This window comes from Mirounga leonina, unplaced genomic scaffold (genome assembly GCF_011800145.1).
Source record: "Mirounga leonina isolate KUSES-001 unplaced genomic scaffold, KU_Mleo_1.0 Mir_53, whole genome shotgun sequence".
NCBI classification, from domain to species: Eukaryota; Metazoa; Chordata; class Mammalia; order Carnivora; family Phocidae; genus Mirounga; species Mirounga leonina.
In genome coordinates this window covers 88417770-88436878 of record NW_023270807.1, presented here as the reverse complement: position 1 = coordinate 88436878, position 19109 = coordinate 88417770, and the positions used below count along the sequence as shown (strand labels likewise).

Genomic DNA, 19109 nt, shown 5'->3' with positions numbered 1-19109 from the left:
GTACTGAATAAGAAAACAACAGTGATTTAAACAAATTTGGAGTTTTCTTTTTTCTTACCTACAGGAAATATGGAAGTAAACAGTACAGCGGTTCAAAGATGTCAGGGCCAGGTGTCCGTTACTGCCTTAGCTTTTCCCTCATGACAGCTTCCTGGTTACAAGGCAAATGCTCTACCTTGAACATCATACCCATGTTCAAGACAGGAACAAAAGGCAGAGTGAGGAGCCATGCTACCCGAGTCCTCTTCCCCTTTAAGGAGCATTCCCGCAAACCCAGCCTAACAATTGCAGTGTTCACCTTCTTGGCCAGAGCTGTGCCTTGTGGCCAATTAGGGCTCTGCTAGAAAAGAAGCCTTGTGGGGCGCCTGGGTGGCTCAGTCATTAAGCATCTGCCTTTGGCTCGGTCATGATCCCAGCGTCCTGGGATCGAGCCCCACATCGGGCTCCCTGCTCCGCGGGAAGCCTGCTTCTCCCTCTCCCACTCCCCCTGCTTGTGTTCCCTCTCTCGCTTTCTCTCTCTCACTGTCTCTCTTTCTGTCAAAATAAATAAATAAAATATCTTTTAAAAAAATAAAAGAAAAGAAGCCTTGTCTAGACCTTTATTAGGAAGCAAGCATGGAACAACACAGTTTGCCTATGCAAATGGCCAGTATGAATTTCCAAGAGAGAAATGCTGGAGCAAACATTTCCCCAATTGTGTTTTTGTTTTGTTTTTTTTACTATAAAGCACAGTTATTTATTTATTTATTTTTTTTGCCCTGCTTCCTGTGACATGAGCAGTATTTGGAACTTGTGGAAACATACATCCTAAAAACGACATAAGATGGAATGAAATCAAGTACCAGACGATTGTGGGTCAGACTTGGGAGCGTAGTAGAAGTCAGGGAAGGAAAAGTGTCGGAAAAACTTGAAAAGATTTCATGAGAAAGAGACCTGAGCGGGGCTATGAGAAATGGATGGGACTCTCTACCATACTATAATGGCGGATGCATGACTTCTCTGTTGTCAAATCCCAAAACAACACTCAGAGTGAGCTCTGTGAACTGTGGACTTTGGGTGATAATGATACGTTGTGAACTGTGGACTTAGAGATTCATTGAACTGTGATAATGATATGTCTGTGTAGGTTCACTGATTGAAATAAATGTACCACTCTAGGGGCGCCTGGGTGGCTCAGTCGTTAAGCATCTGCCTTCGGCTCAGGTCATGATCCCAGGGTCCTGGGATCGAGCCCCGCATCGGGCTCCCTGCTCCGCGGGAAGCCTGCTTCTCCCTCTCCCACTCCCCCTGCTTGTGTTCCCTCTCTCACTGTCTCTATCTCTCTCTCTCTGTTAAATAAGTAAATAAAATCTTTAAAAAAAAAAAATGTACCACTCTAGTGCAGGATTTTGACAGGGGGAGAGGTTGTGCATATGGGGAGGTGGGGGGCACATGGGAATGTCTCTGAACTCTCCACTCCATTTGGTGTGGACCTGAAACTTCTGTAAAAAAATAAAAGCTATTAAGGAAGGAAGGAAAGAAAGATAGATAGGTAGATTGGATTTAAACAGTGGAAGAGATGGTGAGGCTGGTGTTCCAGCGAGAGGGGGAAAACGAACAAGGACACAAACGTACAGATGACTGCAGCGTAGGACAGCATGGTGAGATGGGTTTGCCCCTAATTTTAAACAACCTTGAGGTTAAACATTCACTTGTTACTCGAAAGGAATTGGAATAATCTTAACCTTCCATTTTTTACCACTCATTCCTATTGCATTTTTCTGAGTTTGCATAAGAAAATTTAAAGTCAAGTATTTTACTATTATGTTGTGCAGAGGAGGAAGAGTTAATTATTGATATTCTGCAGCCTTGTATATACGTGTTTTTTTCCACAGATGAAACTCAGTTGATTAATATTCATAGGATTAAAATTACGCTCATTTCTTTGCAAAACTGGTATTTAAAACTGACTCTGTTGTTTATTTGGGATTTTAAGAACTATACGTCTTCGGGCGCCTGGGTGGCTCAGTTGGTTAAGCAACTGCTTTCGGCTCAGGTCATGATCCTGGAGTCCCGGGATCGAGTCCCGCATTGGGCTCCCTGCTCAGCAGGGAGTCTGCTTCTCCCTCTCCCGCTCCCCCCTCTTGTGCTCTCTCTCTCTCACTCTCTCTCTAAAATAAATAAATAAAAAATTAAAAAAAAAAAAAGAACTATACGTCTTCTACCTTGATCATTTTATTTTGCATTTAAGTATGAAAGCTGTTATATTTTGTGGCCTATAGTAATCATTTTGTAAAATACTGGTATTAGCAATTTTAGTTTTCTTCTTAAAAGTAAATCATTATCCTGCTAAAAGTAAAAGCACCTTCTTTCAGTTGGTTACTTTAATTAAGCAGAGTAATGAAGTTGAGTTCTAATTATTTTTCCCCAAGTTATTTAACTAGTTGCTTTTAATTACACATTGAATTTCATTGAATTTGGTCTAATTTGATAAGCTCCCTATCCAGCTGTTGAAACTTAGAAAATTAGCTACAGTCTCCGTAATTTACCGTTTCTCAGTGTAAATGGAAAACTTTCAATACGGTTAGGCTTTCCCACTCCTTTCTGTACTTTGCCCTGATCTTTGCCTCATCATAAACATTATTCATACTATGGAACAGAGCTCCTTCGTGTAGTAGCTAGCATTGTGACTGGTGATAGATCACCGAGAAGGTCCATCACCCATGGGGATGAAGAGGCTTGCCCTTTAATCTGGTTTATATTAATGCAGGTGGAAGATACAGCCTTTTCTGTTCTATTTATAATGTTGCCATCTGGCTGAAGGAAGGTTTTTGCTTGTTTTATTTATTGGTTTTTAGATAAAAGTGTTTTGGGTTGGAGTTAAAGTATGTAATGTTTGCTCCTGTCAGCTGTGTCAGAAGGAGTTTGTACCATGAATCAGATAGCTGCTTTTATTGGTAAACAAAGTAGCTTAAGAAGTGATTCCCAATCATTTATACGCAAAAAATTGGTGGAACACGTGCTTTTCTAAAATACGGTTTTCTTCATTTCAGCTAAAATGGATGTTTGTCTTTTTAGCAGACTACCAAAACAAATCTATTAAATTGCTTTGGGGAAAATGTTGGGGTTTACAAATCTCTCAAAGCTGAAATGTTTGTTTTGTAGCCTTTCTGGTATTTCCAGCAAAGGCTATAATGTTTTCATGCTTCTTCCCCTGCAGTATAGGCAAGTCTGTTGTATTTGGAGTCTGTCACTCTAATTCCTATGATAGTCTAAGTGATACTGAACAGACCTTTCTGTTACATGGCTGCAAACGCAGTGATTTGATTTTGAGGCTTGCCTGATGTCACGTCAAAACCATCCTAGAATTACATTGTTTTCTGTTTTTTTCCTGGCATGGAGTGAACATGACTATAATCTGACCATTCTTTTGGTCACCTTTTCTCTACAGTCTTAGCAGGCATCAAAAAACGAACAAATGTACACTTTTTCTTGTTACCTGTCATGAATACTTTTTCTTTCGGGGCCTTGGCCCCAGTTTTGCTCAGGGTACACCACCCACCATCCAGCCGTTCCCTCATTCCCTTCTTCAAGTATTTATTCAGTGTCACACAGGTGCCAGATAGGGAGCTAGCCACTAAAGATGGAGATCCTGTGGGTGAAAATCACGGGCCCTGCCCTCAGATTGCCCCGGTCGAGTAGAGCATTATCTCAGAACTGCGCCTGACCGAGTGTCAAAGACAAAATGGACAGAATGCCTCAAGTTCCATTTAACTGGACAGCAGCTGTGGTTCTTTAAGCTCAAAACACAATGGCTGTGATTAGAGCTCTTTGGAGACAACAAGTAGCCCACTCCTTATCCCTTAATTCCGGTAACCTGTTTTGACAGAATGATCTTTTGGTGTTATTTAAGTAATATTTACACTATTCCTGTCATATGTAATTTAACAAAAAACAGAATTTTTGGTGAAAAGTTATGGGTATGTCAGTATTTTTGACGTGGACATTTCAGTGCAATTGCCTCAACTTTCCTTTGGAAGTAGATGGACTATAAATTATTAATAAATGACTCTGTGTGTCTGTCCCATTCTTCATGCCTTCACGTTATAGTTAGGATGAGGAGTAATGTTTCTGGTGCATTCTGTTCCCATGGATCACATAACTGTACACAATGCTGGATTGTATTTATAAAATCAGTGTCTTTGTGTTGGGTTTGTATTATCTCAGTATTGGACAAATTTCTTTGTCTTTTGGTTGACTATCCCTTTCTATCACAGTCATAAATTTTTCATTTTTTTCATTACGCAGAAATGAAGTAATCAGAAGGTGACTTTCAGTCACTGTTCATTGTTGCTGAATAAGTTCCCCCTAAACTTAAAGATCTCCACGTGGTCTTATAAGCCTCTGGTGCAATCTGTTGTAGCCACCAAGTCACAACTTTTTGTTCTGTCTGGAGAGCATGAAATACAAAGAAAAAGTAAAAATTGAATTGTTTCTGTCAGAATGAATAAGGACGAAATGGGAGACTCTGAGATGCATTATCAAATATTCTTAATTGCATTTGTTTTTACAGCAAGAAATGAGCAACAGATTGTTGAGTAAATGGTTCCTTGTCCTTATTGCTATGTCAGATTTAACGTGGCTGGATTTTATTTATTTTTTGAATATTTTATTTATTTGTTTAACACAGAGAGCACAAGCAGGGGGAGCAGGAGAGGGAGAAGCAGACTCCCCGCTCAGCAAGGAGCCCGATGCGGGGCTCGATCCCAGGACCCTGGCATCATGATCTGAGCTGAAGGCAGACACTTAACCGACTGAGCCACCCAGGCGCCCCCGTGTCTGGATTTTAGACCATAGCACAAAGTGGATTTATTCTGGCATAGAAGGGCAAGTTAGAGTCTGCACTGTTTCCCGGCATCTGTAGTTACACATGTTGCCAGCAAGCAACGCCTATAAATCTACATAGTGAGGTGGCTGCTTCCCTATCCTGTGGTGACCTGTGAAAGATTAAACACCCCAGTGAGCCTCTGCCCACATTTTATTTCCTTGACCCTCCTGCAAAATGACCTTCAGAACAGCCCGCTTGTTTCCCAGCCAGGCACATTTCCTCCATTCTGTATTTCCTCATCCTACCCACCATCCTTGCTCCACGGAGGTGGCGGCTGGGGTCCCATTTCCTGCAGGAGTTGAAGCAGAGGGGACGCTGAGGGCTCAGGGAGGTTCCCTGTGTGGTGGCACCTCGCTGCCCTGGGCTCTGTCTTGGATGGCCACAGTGACGACTCTTCCAGTTCTGTGATGCAAGGACAGGCATGGTTTTCACCGTGGTCACCGGAGTCACCGTTTCCCCTTGAGGGTCAGATACTTATCTCTTGATACCTGTTAAGGGGAAATGGGAAGATCTGAAAAAATTGTTAAATGATACAGAAAGCAGAATTCTTAAGATGTCTGGTTTTAGCCTGGTTTCCTTTTGTTGTTTTCATTAAGCTGATAAGCACTTTTTATATATATATATATATACACTTCCAGCAGGCTTGTTATAGGCTTCACTTTGTGTTTACCCAGAGTCCACTGAAGCTGTAGTAGCTCACCCACCAGAAGTCCCGCATGACATACTCCAGTGACTTTCATTGCCTTCAGGGTCAAGTCCAAACTCTTGGAATTCAGGGAGGCATTGACCTCAGCCTGCTTGTCTTATTTTCAACTGCCTACCTCTTAAACCTGCTGTTCCGACTGCACAGTGCCCTGATTATCTTCTTTTTTTTTTTAATTGCCTAGGTAGTCTTGCTCATGGCCTCTAGCCAGAAGTATTCTCTGCTTTACTCTTCACTTATACAGACTCTCTCCATTCTCCAAAATTGTTATCCAGTGAAGTTTTATATCACTACTACCCCCTTAGCACCTTCTCCCACCTCTGAATCTCTATAATACTGTCTGCATCATTTATTTGGTTATCCATGCTCTGTGGTATATTGATTTTTTAAAAACTAAACAGATCCATTGCTACAATTTCATGCGTTTTTATGTTGTCTCTTCCAAAAGTTCATAAGCATCTTGCAAGTAGATGTTGTGTCCTTTGATCTTTGTGTTCTTAGTGCCCAGCACAGTGGCTGGCCCATGAGAATATCTGTAAATGTTTATTGAAAAAATTATTTAGAGCACCTGGGTGGTGCAGTCAGTTAGGCATCTGACTCTTGGTCTTGACTCAGGTCAGGATCGCAGGGTCATGAGCTCAAGCACAGAGTCGGCTTGAGATTTTTTTCTCCCTCTCCTGCACCTCCCTCTTGTGCTTGCTCTCTCTCTCAAATAAATCTTTTAAAAGTTTTTTTTAAAAAAAGAAAAAATTATTTAACATTTCTGAGCCTGGGAATGTAGTAGTTCCATTGATACTAAGACTAACATCAAGGTTGGCTGATTTTGTGAGGACAGTTAGTTCACCTTTTGACATAGTTTCCAGTGATCACAGAGAAACAGGAGCATAGGTTCCCTAAAGGTGGGAGACAAACTGTATTTGAGAGAGCATATTTGTAAATGCACTTGAAAATGACTGACGTCGAGAGCGTGCTTCAGGCCATAAGAGACCACTTTTCTGAAGAGAAGAGAAATTACTCGGGGAATCAGAAGGTCCAAAACACAGTTTGAAGAAGTAACCTAGAATTAAGGGTTCAGGAAATGAAAAGTGGTAGAAGGAGACACATTAATATTTCTTCCCAGTACTGAGCACGAGGTGTCCCCCGAGTCAGGTGCTGTCTGAGCAATGCTAGTAGAAGAAAACAAGGGAAAGCAGGACATTGAACCCAGGTTTGTCTAGTGCCAACTCCCATGACCTCCATCATTCCTTTAATTTCACATTGTATTATGAGGAACTTAAACTGAGAAGCTCTCCATCCTGTGGAATAATCAGAAGAGTCATTAGAGAAGGTTGCCTTATGGCCTCATTCTAATGCAAATTTCATAAATAACGTTGGATAAAACCTTGAAGATCTGTGTTACAATACTCCTGGCAGCTCTATTAGAATAAAATTTAACGGTCAAGTAAATAAGCAAAAGGATGATAAAGTAGAAAATTTTAGGTGAAACACTGAATTGCCTGAAAACTACTCTGTAATCACTCTCTGTTACATTTTTAAACCAATAACATTCTTCAATTGCCACAACAGTGTTCTGCAGCCACATTTTTCAAATAAGTGATTTGTTTAGTGTGTCTGGGGTCTGTCAAGACCACCCAGGGTCTGTGATTTACTAGGAAGACTCAGGACTCAGCATGGAGTCAGACTCGTGGCTAAGATTTATTGGAGCAAAACCAGGCCTTCCTAAAGAGAGCTCTCTGACACCTGCTGTGTGAAGTCTTTTCTGCACAGGTAACCTGAAACTATTAGGTTGAGACCTATGAAGTTGCAGTATTCAACCATTTTTTTACTACAAAAATGGCAATTGTCAGGATGCCTGGGTGGCCCAGTCCGTTAAGCGTCTGCCTTTGGCTCAGGTCATGATCCCAGGATCCTTGGATCGAGTCCTTGCTCGGCAGGGAGCCTACTTCTCCCTCTGCCCCTTCCCATGCTCCCTCCCTCTCTCTCTCAAATAAATAAATAAAATCTTTAAAAAAAAAAAAAAGAAAAAAGGCAATTGCCTGTGGTTCAACTCTCTTTTACTCTCTCCCAAAGCTGTTCGTGTACCCTGAGCTGCATGTCTGCCAAGTCCAACTGAACAATATAGCAAAGAAGAACCCATACAGAGCTGGGCCTAATGGCTAAACTCTATTAAAAATAGTGACAGAAAGGGGCACCCGGGTACCTCAGTCGGTTTAGCGCCTAACTCTTAATTTCAGCTCAGGTCATGATCTCAGTCAGGGTCAGGAGGTCGAGCCCCATGTTGCACTCAGCACAGAGTCTGCTTGAAATTCACTCTCCCCCTCCCCCTCTTCCTCTGCCCCTCCCCCTGCTCATGTGTGCCCATGTACTCTCTCTCTCTCAAATAAATCTTTTTAAAAAATAGTAACAGAAATACATTATCCTTGTAGACATCAAGACCACATATCATTCAGTGAGATTTAAACTCAGGATGGTTCCTAAGATTGTAGTCCTAAATGTCTTATTAGAGTAAGCTTTTTTTTTTTTTTTTTACTAAATTAAGCATTTGTTGAACCAATTATTCTGATCAGTTGAGAAAGACTCTTCAACCAGACCATAGAGCCAAAAATAGAAACAAAGCAGTGAGAACCCTTGCCCTTTATGGGAAGACATGGCAAGGAATACAATGAATCGTAGAGGATATGGATTTTAGGGGCTCATTTGTGGCACTTACTGGAGCTGCAGGATTTTTACTGGATGAAAGCTCCAAATGTCTGCCATCTCTATATTTTGTTTCAGAGCAGTTTAGAGGGAGACAGAGCCCCAGACCACAAGGGTGCTTGCTTCTCTGCATCCTTCCTCTTGTCTTTAACATTCTCACATGTGACACTAATGGAATAAAGCTTTCAAGCTAGCAGGAAGGTCAATAGAGATTTTATAAGGCTAGCAAAGACTTATTGAGCATCATGGTATATGACTCAGTTTTCTTTATGAAAAATGAAAGAGATTCAAATTAATACTGGAAAGTCACCTGAGTCATTTAAAAAATGGTATTTTTGAATGGTGAAATAAAAAATGGTATATTCAATCCTGTCTGCTAGTTACCTAGGATTTCCAGTTTTTTAAATGTTGGAAATCTTAAATAAATTACTTCCATCATGTTCTCAAATAGTGAAATTCCCTGTACTTTGTTTAAAAAAATAATAGTAAGATTTTATTTCCCATTATTATAATGGAGGGTTTGGGGTGGTTGTTGTTGTTGTTGTTTTAAAGATTTTATTTATTGGGGCGCCTGGGTGGCTCAGTTGGTTAAGCGACTGCCTTCGGCTCAGGTCATGATCCTGGAGTCCCTGGATCGAGTCCCGCATCGGGCTCCCTGCTCGGCAGGGAGTCTGCTTCTCCCTCTGACCCTCCCCCCTCTCTTGTGCTCTCTCTCTCTCATTCTCTGTCTCAAATAAATAAATAAAATCTTTAAAAAAAAAAGATTTTATTTATTTATTTGACAGAGAGAGATCACAAGTAGGCAGACAGACAGGCAGAAGGAGAGGGAGAAGCAGACTCCCCACTGAGCAGAGAGCCCGACATGGGGCTCCATCCCAGGCCCCTGGGATCATGACCCAAGCCAAAGACAGACACTTAGCAAGACTGAGCCACTCAGGTGCCCGTTGTTGTTTTCTAAAAGCTCATATTTATTTAATGCAATGGTAACTTGAAGGGCATTCAGTCTCCTGAAACTGTCACCTAAGTCCCAGAAACACTGAGGATTGCCTCTTCCAAAGCCAGGCTGTACCCTAAAAACCATACCAATAAGCCCAGCCTACTTGAGGGCCCCCAGGAGGTGTGATTGTAGCTGAGTCGGAAACCTCTGAGGACAGCAGCTGAGCCAGACTTCGCACCCCAGGACCCTGTCACCAACTTGACATAGGTTTACTTTCCCCATTAGTTCTGCATGAGCAAAGCCCTGGGAAAACAGAAACCGTTTCCCACATTTGTGTAGGGAATAAAGAGAGCCAATAAAATGCTTTCTACCAGTTACTGAGCATTGTGGTGGGTCCAGTGCTCTCACTAATTTTCACAACCCTGGAAGTAAGTGTTGTCCCTCTTTACAGATGGGAAAATTAAGGCTGAGAGGTGATGTGCTGAGAATTCACACCCCGTTAAGGGCACAGCCAGGTCAGCTGACTCCAAAGCACACACCACCGCCTCAAAACTTCCAAACACACTGCTACACCATGCCAAGAGCCCCAAGTGCCATGGTTGAGGGAGGCCCAGACCTCAGTGGAAGAGCGAAAGAGAGAAAACGAATGTGTTAGACATCTGTTGTATTCTAAGCTCTGTGGCACATTCTTCCCATGCATCTTCTCCACTAATCCTCGCATCTTCCCAGCAGCCCTGTGAGGGAGGCCGTATCCTCCCCCCACCACCCCCCCAGCCCCGCAACCTACTCAGAGAGGTCAAACTTTCTGAAGGTCACCTGAGCCCAGATCTGTTTGAGTTTATGTCTTCCGTCTTATCACGAGTGTTAACCAGAGAGGTTTTCGGAGAAATAAAGATTCTTACAGTGGTGGAAGGAAAAGTGGACTGATAGAAAAGTGGAAAGATAACCTGAAAACGTTAGATGAATGTCTAACCTAAAGGGTAGACATTAACAATTATTTATAAATTATTATTGTTAGAATTATAACTTATAATCTTGGACTAAACAGACTGACCATTTTTAAAATTTCTTTTGCTTTACTAAGTTAAGCTGTCATTTTTACATGAGCATTAAAAATGTTAAGATTTCAAATGTGTCTTGTTATGAGTAGGACCCAGAAGGTTTTCCGGGATAGCAGTGAATTCCTGAGATCCGGATGATAAGAGGGCAGGCAAATCGATGTTCAGCTAGAGCAGATCCAGTAGAAGTCAGATGTAGATAAATTGGGATTCAAGTAACCAGACCTGCAGTTTAATTCAAGTATATTTTTTACATTTAAATTTCAAGATGATAAAACAAACTATAGCTCTTCCCTCCCCCCCCCCACCGCCCCTGGAAAAAAAAGCTCTTATCAGAGATTATTTGGACAAGTCACTTGGACTGAACATGTCTTACAGTCTTTTTAATCTCCTTCATGGTGGACTGTTACATAATAGTTAGGATTGATGTTTGTTGTCAGGACCTGGGGGCCCTTCAGATATGCAATCACCAGAGAAAGATTAAATTATGTCATATATACCAAGGCAAGAAAGAAATGAATACATTTGAAATTCTAAACAAATCGTTCTCATTCTTTTTCAGTTAACTAAAAATAATAAATAGCAGACCCATAAATAGCTTACTAATTAAGGCTTTACTTATTGTGTGCTGGAGGTAGCTCTATAACAAAAAGGAAAATTATAATCATAGTACTCCAAATATGTGATACATTCTACTTCTTTCTGTTATGTTTCTTAACAACTTCTTTTTTTTTTTTTAAAGATTTTATTTATTTATTTGACAGAGAGAGACACAGCGAGAGAGGGAACACAAGCAGGGGGAGGGGGAGAGGGAGAAGCAGGCTTCCCACCGAGCAGGGAGCCCGATGCGGGGCTTGATCCCAGGACCCTGGGATCATGACCTGAGCCAAAGGCAGATGCTTAACCGACTGAGCCACCCAGGCGCCCCCTCTTAACAACTTCTTTATGAGCAATTTTAATAAGATTAACTTGCAGAATAAGGAGGAAGGTGGTTCTTTTTTTTTAATTTATTTATTTTAGAGAGAGAGAGAGCACAAGCATGAGTGGGAGGGGAAGATGGAGAGCGAGAGAGAATCTCAAGCAGACCCTCCACTGAGCACAGAGCCTGTCGAAGGGCTTGATCTCACCACCCTGAGATCATGACCTGAGAAATCAAGAGTCAGATGCTTAACTGACTGAGCCACCCAGGCGCCCCATTATCTACAATTTTCCAAGCTAATACTATATGTAACTGAGAGAGAGCCACAAAGATTCGGTGTATTCCTCATTTAGAGGTCAAAGGTAAATTTAGGGAATATTTTTTTTTAGTAATTTCTTCTTAGTACATCTTGGGAATAGTTTTTAAATTTAGTTTCTTAAAGCATAATTATTATCACACCTTTTCAGGTTCAAAAACTTTGAGGCAGTCATTCCTATTTTCTAGATAATGTCCAATTTCCAAAGCCTAATGGAGAGAGAATATGTACTATGTCAGGGGCAAGGGCTGCAAACAAAGCAGGGGAAGGAGTGCAAAGTGCTGAGTGATGGGGGTGCTATTTTAAACAATTCAAGGGGATTCTCTAATGTCTTATATAAGCAGAGTCGCAGAGGAAGTGAAATCCATGTGGGTTTCACAGACAAAAACGTTTCAAGTCCATGTAAAGTTCTGGGATGGACTAAGCCAGGATGACTAGAACAGAGTAATTAAGAGGGAAAGGGGTACCTTTTGGGCCATGATGGAGACCTTAGGTTTTACTCGGAGCAGGATGGGAGCTATCGGAGAGCTTTGAGCAGAGGAGTGACACGACTTATGTTTTAAGGGGATCACTCTGGCTACTAAGATGAAAACAGACTAAAGGTGGTCAGTGGGAGGATCATGTGGACTGGGTAAGAGGATATTGTAGTCACACAGGGAAGAGATGATTAGAAAGGCAGCAGGAGAGGTGGTAAAATGTTTTATAAGGTAGAGGTGAAAGAACTTACTAACACATTGAGCATGAGAAGTGACAAGTCAAGGATGAGTCCAGGGTTTGGGGCATGATCAGCTGGAAGGGTAGAATTGCCTCAGTTGGTGGAGAGGACTGGGCAGAGCAGGTTTTAAGGCAGAGAGTAGGAGGCAGAAACTCATGGGCTTGGTTTTTGACATGATTTGTATCTGAGACAGTAGCAGACATCTTTTAAATATCCTTTGAAATACACTGAAGTAATATGAGTAAAGCGACGCCTGGGTGGGCGCAGTGCGTTAAGCATCTGCCTTCAGCTCAGGTCATGACTCCGGGGTCCTGGGATCAAGCCCCGCATCGGGCTCCCTGCTCAGCGGGAAGCCTGCTGCTCCCTCTCCCTCTGCCTGCCACTCCCCTGCTCGTGTGCGCGCGCTCTCTCTCTGACAAATAAATAAAATCTTAAAAATATATATATGGATAAAGAAAGTAATATGTTTACAGTATGGGATCCTGTACTTGACGTAACCAGAGAATTACCTGGTATTTCTGCCCTTCATTTCTTTCCTAGAATACATTTCCCTTAGTCTCTTTAATAATCTTTGTTATGGAACTTTTGTCAGAGGCTTTATCAAAATCCTAGTAAATTTTATGTCCTGGCTCCTTTCTGGTGACCCACGTAGTTATGTTCTTGGAATTTTGGGTTCCTAATGCATGAACTTTCTAAGTACTAAGATCAGAGACTTTGGATACCAGTCATGCTTCCCCGTGCTTGCTTTATGTATGAACTGGGGCCACCCTGGAACATGCTACTTCTGTACGATCAGTCGAGCCACGGACCTTGAGTTTTGAATGCGTCCTTCCCACAGAACCAGCAAGAATTGTAACAGCCTCATCTTTTTATTTCCCGAATCTAGCTTAGTACCTGATACAGAGGTTCACAGTAAATGTTGAATAGGTGAATGTTTCTGAATCAATTTTAAGAAACTAAATATGGTCTTTTCTCTTTTGTCTCATTTGTATAGCGCCTGAAAGCTACAAAGTGCAAGATAAGAAAATTGCTGCCTCCAGCCGGCCCTCTGCTATTTCAGGACAAAATAGCAACTACTCAGGAAATAAGCCAGGTACTCCGCGTGGCATTTACGGTAGAAAAAAAGGTTATCCCTAAAGCCTAAGGCGGGCTAGAATTTAGGAGAGCTTAGTTCCAGTCCTGCTACCAAAACACAGACAACTCATACTGGCTTTTATAAGTTTAAGTCCGAGACCCTCTTAAAGCCTTGATTTTCTCTTTTTAAAATGGAGATTCAAACACATGCCCTGCTCACCTCCCAGAATCATTTTGACAATCAGGGAGATGATGCATGTGGGTGCATTGTTTACTATCAAGCAATGTATAAGAGGTAATCATTTTCCTATTCTTTTTTGAAATGATGTGTACGACACAATTTTTTGTACCTGTGTGCCCAGCATTATTGCATATCTTTTTTGTGACATTTTCAAAAGCCATTTAAGGAAATCTTCACACATAGCAAAGCTGGTACAGAGTTACATTTTTGTTCTCTATTTTCTGCAGTGATTGTACACCTACACAGTAATTTCATTTAATAGCCTGTGATTCATGGTCTGTTCCACTCAGTGATACAAAGAAGCAAACAGCCTGTAAACATAAACAGTTGAATAGACAATGCAGTTGCTTCCAAGTATCCAGCAGCCATTGTGTGGCCCTTGGGAGAGACCACTGTCCAGTATGATGGTAAACAAGCCAAGGAAGGCAAAGACAAATTGAACCCCCATGAAGGCCTTGGAAGCCTACTTCGTGCAGCATCCAAGACCGAAGTCATTCAAGAACAGTGAATCAGTGAGAATAAAGATGAAAAATAACTCTTTCTAGCCGCAGAGAAAACATTCCCCCATTATACCTAGTTTATGGGGGTGGCGGGGTTCCATGTGGGGAAAGATCTTAACAGAGCAGATAAATCTGGCTTGTTGCTTAAAAGAAGGACAACTAACAAGTACTATTGCATGGACTGCATGAGCGGCCATTAATGGAAAATGATATGTAGTTTCAGTGGAATTTTAATTAACAGGCTGAGATTCCCCCACTTAATTTGCCTTTCATCCATTCATTTATCCACCTACCACTCAGCCACCATCTACTACTTACTGAGTAATTGTCCTGTGCCTGGGACCGTGACAGGTACTGGATGAGCAAAGCAGGGCCCCTGTGTTCCCAGGCCTTATTTTAGTGGACTTGGGTTCCTTGTATTCAAGTGAGGATCCTTTAGCATGAAAACCTCATTTGTTTTACCATGAGAATTGAACATTCGCTACATGGTATATGCTGTTTTTCCCTTGTTTTGACTCTATTCCCTGTGCTGTACCTTTTATCCTTGTGACTTACTCATTGCATAACTGGAAGTCTATACCTTGCACTCCCCTCACCCATTCTGCCCATTCCTCCCCACCCCTCACCTCTCTGGCAATCATTGAGATTGTGCCTTTTGAGCATCATGTGTCTCCTTTCTTGTATATATATAAATAAGCAGAGGTACATATGAAGGTCTCCCTTTTAAAACCACCATGTTGTTTTCCTTAGTGTCTCCAAAGGATGATAGAAGAGATTTCATGTTGGAGGGCTAGGCTTGAGTAAAACCTTTTAATTTTATGAGATATAAGTCATGGGAATGTCTGACTAGAGCAGTTTATTAATTTTCATTCTCTGGAACTTGGGGGGTGGGGAGGAGTAAAGTAAGTACTAAATTTTTGAATATTTTGAGTATTGCCCTCAACCTGATATGGGCATTCTGACCAAATGATTTCTCGGGGTCTCTTTTAACCCAGTAAATTTTACTTAAATGTCTTTCCATCCTTAACCTTCTGATAACTTAAAATTCATTGGAATACTCTAGAACATCTCTTTGATGTTAATAACATTCAAGTTGTTAATATTTTATCCTTAAAACATGTATAGAAGGCCCTTGTGGTTTATAAGTGTGGGCATAATATGTCTCGTGTTAACTGGGAAAGACCAGTACTCTCAGCTGTGAATACTTGGACCCAGACTGAAAGAGACCATTTGTAAAGTCACCGATCTGTCCATGTCTACAGAGCGGGTGATGGCTCTTGAGGACGCCATCAGCTGCCTCCAAATGATTCAGAGTGTGACCTGATTAGATGGGAACATTGGTACGTTCTTCATGAACTGTATATACCTGAAAAAAACCAGAAACTTAAGTTCATTAAAAAATCCCTCTTAATTCCTATCCCTTTATCACCCTCCACCACAATCTTTTTTTTTTTTTTAAGATTTTATTTATTTGAGAGAGAGAATGAGAGAGAGAGAGAGAGAGAGAGCACAAGAGGGGGGAGGGTCGGAGGGAGAAGCAGACTCCCTGCTAAGCAGGGAGCCCGATGTGGGACTCAATCCCAGGATTCCAGGATCATGACCTGAGCCCAAGGCAGTCACTTAACCAACTGAGTCACCCAGGCGCCCTCCTCCACCACAAGTCTTTAAAAGAGCCACTAATAACTGCACTAGCATTTATAAATCATTTCCGTCGCAGAGGAATGCAGGCCTTGGAATCCTCCAGGTCTTCTCTGGCCGCTACATCAAGCCACTTACGATGACTCCCTGGGTACCATGGTGTGCAGAAGGGCCCGGGGTTGAGCAAGAGATCTGGTTTTAAGAACTAGCTCTAGTGCTCGCTTCGGCAGCACATATACTAAAATTGGAACAATACAGAGAAGATTAGCATGGCCCCTGCGCAAGGATGACACGCAAATTCGTGAAGCGTTCCATATTTAAAAAAAAAAAAAAAAAGAACTAGCTCTAACATTTCACTGTGCCACCTTCCTTGGTCACAGATATTTCCCTCAGTTTTCTCCTTTGGAAAACAGGCGTGAGAACTCATCATTGAAGGAATAAGTGCTTGGCCAGCTCATAGAGCTATTGTAAAGAACGAAATGATAACATTTGTGAAAGTGCTTGTAAAATGCAAAGCCCTGATGAAGTTACTTATTGTATCAACAGTAGTTGTTCGGATAGAAGTCAGACTGGTGAGCTCTTGAGCAAGCCTTGTCAGTGTGAGTTGATTTTCTTATCTTCGACAGTCACTGAGTTCTCATTTGTGGTCCAGGTTCATGCATGTCATCGAAGACAGAATATCAGGAGCACTTCCTGTCACCCTTAAAAGTGCCCCAGTTTGGGTGGCCACCCCCCCCTTCAGTCATCCCGGCAGGAGGTTGAAAGCAGAGTGCAGCAATATTCTGTTGCTCTGAAAACTTTTCCTTCTGACAGTGTTAGATCTATCAGGAAACGATGTGAAATGTTCATAATGTTCATGTACTTCCTGTACCTTGATTTTGCTCCAGGGTAAAGTGATGTGAAGGATGGAGAGGGAGAATTCTAGAACATTCACTATTTACTTGGAACTATTGAATTTTTTCATTTTTGGAAATCTAGCTTGAAAGATAATTTTTATCAGTTTTTGGTTATGAAAACTGACTGCTTAGCATTAATTTTCTTTTTAATCTATTATCAAATACAAGATTGCTGTTTGTTTGCCCCATTGGTGCATGTTAGTGGAAGTTTAAAGGCTCTGAAAGTTAGCAAAGGTTGTTTGCTCCTTTATTCAACCGATGCTGACTGAATATTCTCCTTTCTAGCAGATGGGAATAAGCAGTGAACAAAACAAAAGGCTCTGTTCCTCCCCACCCTCATTCACACCATCTTTAATCTGCTATAAGTATTATTGACATTCTAGCACCAGAGTGACTCTCTCTCTATGTAATCAGAAGGATGGAAACAGAATCTAAACTGAATGCCTTGGGGCGCCTGGGTGGCTCAGTCAGTTGAGCATCTGACTCTTGGCTTCAGCTCAGATCACGATCTCAGGGTCATGATCTCAGGGCCCTGAGATAGAGCCCCACATCGGGCTCAGGGTGCTCGGCACAGAGTCTGCTTGAGATTCACTCTCCTTCTACCCCGCCCCCAAAAGAAATAAATAAATAAAATCTTAAAAAAAAAAACCTGGGGCGCCTGGGTGGCTCAGTTGGTTAAGCGACTGCCTTCAGCTCAGGTCATGATCCTGGAGTCCTGGGATCGAGTCCCACATCGGGCTCCCTGCTCAGCGGGGGGTCTGCTTCTCCCTCTGACCCTCTTCCCTCTCTTGCTATCTGTCTCTCATTCTCTCTCTCTCAAATAAATAAATAAAATCTTAAAAAAAAAAAAAAAAACCTGAATACCTTTGTCCCTCTACAATTCAATATTTTCTAATGCCAGGTTCCTAAACCAATCAAAATCATCTAGCATATCACAATCACCATGCCCTAAGTCTTTACTTCCTCAAAATCTGATTCCAAAGTAATAGTGATTATCATTTCAGCACTGATCTCAAAAGAAGGTCAGTGGGAATCATTGGACATATAAGCATCGGCCTTATTTATAGTGATTAATTGATATATTTGTGCAGCACTATGTGCAGCCTTGTTTCTTATATGATCAGGCAGGATGCGGTTTATTACATGTGATGAGCATAATCTTCATATGAAATAATATTACAGAAATCACCTCTTGTGCTATTTTTCCAACTGCGTATTATAGTGCGTAATTGGGTTATTGATAACAGTTATTGATTTGGGGCCATCAGGGTTGGTTTGGGTTAGAAGAGGGTGATGGTGTGTGTGTCCCATATGTTGTTTTTAAAATCTTCCTTTCAGAATTGTTCTTCAAAATTTTGCATGTAATTTGGCATGTACTGGAAAGTAAGCTAGAAATGTCACATCCTTCATATCGATAGTCTGTGGCAGAATTTATAAACATAATTCCAAGTAGTTAATTTTTAAAGTTAGTTAGTTAGTTAGTTAGTTAGTTAGTTAGTTAGTTAGTTAGTTAAAGAAAGCACGAGCGCCGGGAGAGGGGCTGAGGGAGACAGAGAATCTCAGGCATGCTCCGTGCTGAACACAGGGCTTGATCTCACCACCTAGAGATCATGACCTGAGCCCAAATCAAGAATCAGACACTTAACTGACTGAGCTACCTAGACGCCCCTAAACTATTTTATGGAGACTTTCTGTGATGTGCTTATGCATCTTTTTAAATAAAGTTGATTTTTGAGTTTTATAGTTAAGTGTTTATGAACGGGTAAACCTCATTATTTTAATGAATATTACTTAAGTGGTAGGTAATCATTAAAGGTTTATTCTAACTTCATTTTGACTTGTTCTCGGATAGTTCTTTCTTAAGAATGGCATTTGCCATGCTATCATTTCTTTTCACCAGAAACAAATGACAGTAAAGCACCCCCGTGTATGGCCCATAACCGGGTGCCTGAGCTGGAGTCCACATGCCCATTTTCAGATTTCAGAAGTAAACCTTTTGGGGCCAGGAGCTATATTTTCTTACACAAACAATATTTGAAATCTAATAAATAATCTGTAAATCTGAGAAGTATCATAAAAAGTGTGAGCTACTGAGGGGTCCTTTTACCAGTTTTTAAAAATCTTACCTTAAAAGGAAGGAAAAGCATAAAACACCATCACTTAGTCTTGCTCATGATTCTCACTGCCAGGTTTATGCATGCTCCTGATGGGCCTTTGTACAGTTTCTGTTTCCCCTGGATGTACAAATTCTGTGACATTTAAGAGGCCTTTGGGATGGAGGGCCTTTAGATTTGCTGATGAAGCACTACCATGCTGTCTAAAATATTGTCCCACTAGGTTTCTATTTTTAACATGAGATCTTAAAAAATATGTCAGTTTAAGACAGGAGAAAATAAACCTGATCTTAAGGTCATCATCATCATCATCATCATTTTTTTTTTTTTTAAAGATTTTTATTTATTTGAGAGAGAGAGAATGAGAGAGAGAGAGCACATGAGAGGGGAGGGGGTCAGAGGGAGAAGCAGGCTCCTTGCTGAGCAGGGAGCCC

The 19109-nt window shown here is 41.4% G+C and overlaps 1 protein-coding gene and 1 non-coding gene across 5 annotated transcripts in view; both read left to right on the top strand.

Moving 5' to 3' along the window:
* The window catches only part of MAP7 (microtubule associated protein 7), a 169476-nt gene that overhangs the window by 92929 nt on the left and 57438 nt on the right, over positions 1–19109 (top strand). For all 4 annotated transcript variants that reach the window (XM_034990751.1, XM_034990752.1, XM_034990753.1 and 1 more), the window contains one exon: positions 13207–13305. Coding sequence is in view for 2 of the 4 variants with exons in the window: in XM_034990752.1 (XP_034846643.1) it covers positions 13207–13305 (99 nt within the window). In the remaining 2 variants the exon portion in view is untranslated. The remainder of the gene's footprint in view (positions 1–13206; positions 13306–19109) is intronic.
* Positions 15880–15986, top strand: LOC118001649. Its single transcript, XR_004676759.1, has one exon. It is a non-coding gene; the product is annotated as a U6 spliceosomal RNA (small nuclear RNA).